This window comes from Gymnoscopelus braueri (genome assembly GCF_963280865.1).
Source record: "Gymnoscopelus braueri genome assembly, chromosome: 12".
Lineage (NCBI taxonomy): Eukaryota > Metazoa > Chordata > Actinopteri > Myctophiformes > Myctophidae > Gymnoscopelus > Gymnoscopelus braueri.
This window is the reverse complement of record NC_137614.1, coordinates 46,917,466-46,923,804: the sequence shown is the minus strand read 5'-3', so window position 1 is coordinate 46,923,804 and position 6,339 is coordinate 46,917,466. Positions and strand designations below refer to the sequence as shown.

Below are 6,339 nucleotides of genomic sequence, written 5' to 3'. Positions count from 1 at the left end.
TGCTCTCCAAGTTCACCATGCGCTGCTCCGCTTGTAAATCTGCTATTTTTGCCGAAGATATTTAGTGTATGGTGGGGGGGAAATTAGGGGGCCTAGTATCGACCCCTGGGGGATTCCGGTCAGTAAGTATATAGGGTTTAAGTGGTTAGTTTGTTGAAACCGCCAGAAACTCTGATTAAAGAATAATAACTGGTTTGGTCTCTCTGACTGATATATTATTATATATGACATCATTATTTGGTCCAGCGGTGCTCAACCTAAGGGTTCGGGCCTCCCACAGAGTTAATCCAACAGGTCGTGAGATGATTAATGTCGAGAGGGAAGAAGAAAAAACTAAATTCTGATACACAAATCTGGTTTCAGTTTTTGGGCTTTTTCTCTAATCTCTGATTCTTGTGTGAAATTGGATCATTTGAACATGCATTGGAATGAAAACATGTGAGGGAAAAATGTATTATAAAATGTTTGTTGGAGCCGTTAACTCAGACATCTGAAATGTTTGCTTTTTGTGAGACGCCAAAAGCCAAAAAGGTTGGAAACCACAGCATTCATGTGTTGCATTTTAACAATGTGTTGCATTATGAAAGCGTCGTTGTTTCAAACCTTCATCTGAAAGGTAACTTTAGCAAATAAAGCTGTCAAATACATTTTGTGCAGTAGAAAGTAACAATGTTTCCAGATGAAAAGTGGAAGTATGAAGCAGCATAATAGAAATACTAATAAGTAAATAAGTACCTCAAATGTGTACTCAAGGTGCTGTAACTGACATTTTGTGGTTAAAAAGTTAAAGTCTCCCCCGTCTCTCCAGCTCTTTATTAAATAGAAAATACATTTTCAGGTGGGACAACAATGTCATCCAATTAGAAAAGAGAACTCCTTTATCAGCTTCAATTTTATACTGTTCCAATTACAAATTTGTCTGCTCATTTCTTTTGTGTCTTCCCTTCCAATTCCACGTGTTTATGCTGTATCCTATACGAGTTCTCTCTCCTGATTGGATGAAATCGGTTGCCCAAAATGTGGACGTCACAGACGACTATAAGACGTCACAGCCTGGCCACACAAAGTCCAAGATGATCCACGTTGGAGCCCGGGCCGTTCGCATGTGGTTCCATGAGATCCACATAATTCAAATTTGTTTGTGTGTACATTTTTGAAGAAACAAGCTGGGCTTTTGACTCAAAACAGACACATCATTTCTGCCGTGATCTACGAGCACGTTGAAATCCTTACGCAGAAGAACACACAGCCCGGAATGCCAACAGCCGTTAAATTGTGGCTCTGGCCGTGTTGTCATTTCACATTTCACGGCCGTGTCATCGCATACTGTCTACATTCATATTACAGCTACACAGTGGTGGAAGAAGTACTCAGATATTTTAAGTAAAAGTATCAAAACTGCAATATAGAAATACTCCGTTAAAAGTAAACGTCCGGAATTCAAAATGTACTTGAGTAAAAGTACAAAGTATTGGTATCAAAATATAATTAAAGTACAAAATTAGAAAGCACTCATTATGCAGAAGGTCCCTTTTCACAAGTTTTCAAATGGATAAAATGTATGTAAAATAGCAGATCTACAAGCTCACAATGCGTCGCATCGCGACGCATTGTGGAGTAGAAGTAAAAGAACAGAAAATTGGAAATACTCAAGTAGTCAAAATACCTCAAAATAGTACTTAAGTACAGTACTTGAGTACATGATATACTTAGTTACTTTACACCACTGTAGCTACAGTATTGCTTAACTTGTGTACCGTTTGGACAACAGCGTCACATGCCGGAAATAGCCAGATCTACAAGCTCACGATGGGCGCGTCGTGAGCTTGTAGATCTGACTATTTCCGTCACGCGTGACTCCGCCGTACGGCGAAGCATAAACCCACATACTTACTGTATGTGTGCCGCCTACCACAAAATGTTTGGGAGCTACAAACAATCATTGTCAATATAATAAGAGTTTAACATCTGTTCGTATTGCCGCATGCTTCTCCAATTAAGAGCTGGCATTGTTTGCATCGCGGATGAAAGCCTGGGTTCTGTTGCTTGAGTTCTCAGATCAACCCCCCCCAAAAAAGCCATGCTGTGATCATGTTGCATGCATCGCGTCCACTGAGGATACATACATACATACATACATACCTACATAGCACGGATGCCAAAACATGCTCTTATAGTCTAAATATCCGCATTCTATTCTATTTATCCTTCATTTACCCAGGGTAAAACCACATTTCTTTGCAAGCGGGCCCTTTGCCAAGAAGCAGTGTTGATTCTGTTGACTAAAACTATGACTATGACCTTTTTTCACCGACAACAACCAAATAAAAACTAAATAAAAACGAGGCTATATATGATGACTAAAACTTAGACAAGATATATTGACAATTTGGTCAACAAATGAAAACTAGACTAAAATGTTAGTGAGGGACTAGTGGAGAAGAGATCCAATAGAACTAAAAGACAAGTCATTTTGTGTTTGGTTGCGCTCGGGTGTTGTGCTCTGAAAATAGCAGATCTACAAGTCTAACCTTTTTTTTCTATGCCTTGATTTTACTTAGTTTTAATCAACTTTTTTTTTGCACTGTTTTATGCCAATGATTTATTAACCATAATTCGAGAAAATCTAGGAATGAAAGAAAAATCGAGGAATAAATAACAATTCCATTAATAACTATTAAAGTTAAGCTACAAATTAGTAAAATAATAATGGTTAAAAAAATTAATAAATAATAATAATAAAGTGTAGCGTTAGCAAGATGAGGGTGTGAAGGTCCCTGCTGTTTTCTGTAAATATACCTTGCTGGTACTGATGACAATTTGATTTGAATTGTTGTTGTACGTCTTGTATGTCCTGATTATGAATTGAATACATAGGACCACAATGGAAACAAGCCCTCAGGACTTTTTGTGTTATCCTTTTAAGCATTGCTTGCGTAATTGTACTTGCTGTACTGTTTGCAATTTGTTAATCAACTATTCAATCAATCAATCAAAGAAGACAAATGTCCAGGCGCTTAATTTCATAATACTGAAATTGATTTGAATTTATTTTTATGACATTGGTATCGGCAATTATACATGGCGTCCCTATATTTTGGGAATGTCATTATAAGAGTTTTCAAATTTCGACAAGCTACAATCTCAACGCATTGCGAGCTTGTAGATTGGCTATTTTGCAACGTTTTTGAGTTGGGCTTTTTGCGCTGAGCTTATGGATTTTCTTTTATGGGTTTGAAAGTATTTTATCTACATATTCATTCTTAGAACGTAAATGTTCTCAAGCAGAAACCTTAATCAAATCTCTATGAAAAAATTGCATTTTCCCCCCTTTTTTTTAAATATATTTTTGGGGTCTTTTTAGGCCTTTATTTATAGTTTACAGTAGAGACATACAGGAAACAGGGAGAGAGAGATGGGGAGAGACATGCAGCAAAGATTGTCGGGACCGGGACTCGAACCCCGAATGCGCTGTCAGGCTACATCGGAGCCCAAAATGTGCACTTTGACAAAATATTGGTAATAGGACTCTCCGAGTCAGGCTCTACGGTTTTACTTGGAGCCAGCCAGGTGGACAGGACAGCAGAGCGGTCAGTCCAGATGAGAAGCTGATGGTCAGGACGTAGTTGAGGGTGGGGTCAAAGTCCTTGAGCAGGAAGAAGGACGCGATGGTGAGGAGCAGGAACAGGCTGTTGTTGTAAAAGATGGAGAAGGTGGTGGCCTGGTAGTCTGCCACCTGGTTGGTCTTCCGCAGGATCCTCTCGCCCTTCTCCTTGCGGGACACCTTGTCGGCCTCAGACAGATTCCCGGTCACCTCCTTGACAATGGCGTCTTCTGGCAGCTTCTGGGCAATGTTGCATTTGAGGGCCAACGTGACGTTCTTGTAGGCGAAGGCCACCAGGTAGGTGCTGACCAGAGTCATCAGAGTGAAAAGAACGGCTGCTGACCAGGTCAGGTCCATGTGTAAGATCCTCCAGAACAACCAGATGGGAGTGGCAGAGACAATGAGGGCGCACCCGTAGAACAGAGAGGTGGATATGGCTGAGCGCTTCTTGCTGAGGTCCTGCTGGAGAAGACCTTTCTCTGAAAGATCTTCCTCGGAATGCGGCTTGCTGCCGCTGCCTTTAGGTGCCATGATGGATGTTCAGTGCGAGCAGCTCTCCTCTCGGTCTACGACAGAAAGAAAACTGACATGTGTTGAACAAAGTCTGCTTCCGAAGTCTATGCTACGTCAGTCATGCATGATGTCAGTCGTCTGTGATGTGTATATGACTTATGACTCTAAATTTGGCCAAGGTTTCAGCCCGATTGACTTCCGCTATGAAGTTAAAGTTATTTAATGAAAAGTAAAAAGAAATGTGAAAAGAAAATGAGTGGAGCTACTTCTGTGGCCTACTGGCAGTGTGTATAAGAAATCTGGTGCTGATCAGTCCAGCAGTTCATGAGATTATCTCCGGACACACAGATAAAAACAATATGGGGACCCTTTATTAACTATATTTAGAAAACACCAGTGGCGTACACAGACCTTATTACACATGGGTTTTCAGATCAAAAGGGCCCTGGCACGCAAGCACCCGCGTGCGAAAAATTCTGTCTTTTAGCTTTTTTTTTTTATTTTTTACTTTAAATCGGTTAATTCGGTCCACAGAGCTGGATAGGGCCTATAATATATTGGAAATGACTAAAAGTAGGTGAATTTGAATGTATATAATATGGGTGGTTATTTTTATATATTAAAAACAAAATGAATTCACTAAAACAAAAAAATCCTCTCCAGCAGGGGGGCCCCCTTGCGGTGAAATCCCGCGTATGGGTTTACATAACCCAGCAACCCTATGTAAATTACGCCACTGGAAAGCACTGATTTGGACACTTGGGTCAGGGGAGTAACTCTGAAGGGGACTGACTGACCGTTAGGGTTGCAACAGTTAATCGCACTAATTGTTTTACCCATCGTCAGAGTACCCGTTGTACCCGTTTTTAACAGTACCCCCCGGTCCCGGTGCAGTACCCCATTATAGTATTTGTTGGCCAGTCTGATGTCAGTACTATGACGTTATTTTGATGACGTCAGGGATTACCATATTTAGGCATAACATGGAGACAGGCAGACAGACAGTCAGATGGAGATCTCCATATAAGGGCATAAAAGGAACACAGACAGACGGACAGTTACAGACATCTGGGAAACATTGTCGCATGCCATTTCTGGATAACCGCTGATCTCCATTGCCGAGCGGTTCTGGACAACTGCCTTTCCAACCAACGTACCCACTCTGCACATCACATTGGGTGATTCTGTGAATTTAATGAAGAACTTTGTTGTGCTAGTGTCCTGCTGATGAACAGATACTAATTCTGATTGTGATGGTGGTGAACAGGGCTGGTGGTGGTGCAGGGTAACGGTCAAGAACCCCAGGCAGCTGTCCAGTCGTCTCTCCCCCATGCCAACTGGAGGCAACGAGGCCCTGGGAGCCACCGGGACCCATGGAGATAAGAGACAAAGAGAGACAGACGGACAGACAGACAGAGACAAAGAAAGAGAGAGAGAGAGACAGACAGACAGAGACACACAGAGAGAGAGCCAGAAAGATGGAGAGACAAAGAGAGAGCGAGAGTCACACACAGTCATGGGTGAAATTGTTCGAATTAGCAGCTGAATAGGCACAGTTTGTGATCCATGGGATTAGTACAATTGTAACGTCTCTAATAATGAGAACAACTACAAAGCCAGCGGTGACTGTAAATAAGCCTTTTGGCGGGCGTGTGTTATCATTAGTGGAACGAGAACAGAAGGGGATTACAACAGGCCGAGTCTGAGGGAAAGGAAGAAGGGATGTAGAGAAGTTCAATGGCGGCCATCGGGAATTATATGTGTGGAGTTGTTGGCTCGAGAGCGGCCGCCTTTATGATACTGGGGCTGCTCCGAGTTTTGGATCTGTGCGCCTGAATGCCTGGACAAATTACCTCAATTACAACAGAATGTCCCATCTGGCGCCTCCGCTGGCTCCCAAAGCCCAGCGCCGACGGCCCATTATTGTGTCTGTGTGTGTGTGCGTGTGCGTGCATGTGCGTGCATGTGCGTGCGGGCACGCGCCTGTGTGTGTGTGTGCACTTGTATTCAGTGGTGGAAAGTAAAGTACATTTTTGTACAGTTTTGTCTTATTCACTGCTAGTGAATTAGTGAATAAGGCAAATTTGCTATTATTTTAATGTTGTTTTATGCTTTGCTTTTCTTTTTTTGCTTTATTGTAAATTATTTGTACTTTTTCTGTAATTGTATTCTTGCTCTGTGAAGCCCTTTGAGCTGCATTTCATGTCATGAAAGGTGCTATA

The 6,339-nt window shown here is 41.8% G+C and overlaps 1 protein-coding gene across 1 annotated transcript; it reads right to left on the bottom strand.

The window, feature by feature from the left end:
* Positions 1-3,544: 3,544 nt before the first annotated feature.
* Positions 3,545-4,135, bottom strand: LOC308096615 (translocon-associated protein subunit gamma-like; the record flags this gene model as incomplete). Its single annotated transcript, XM_080444030.1, has 1 exon — positions 3,545-4,135. One exon carries the CDS (start codon positions 4,133-4,135, stop codon positions 3,545-3,547), a length of 591 nt encoding a protein of 196 aa, XP_080300156.1.
* Positions 4,136-6,339: the final 2,204 nt, after the last annotated feature.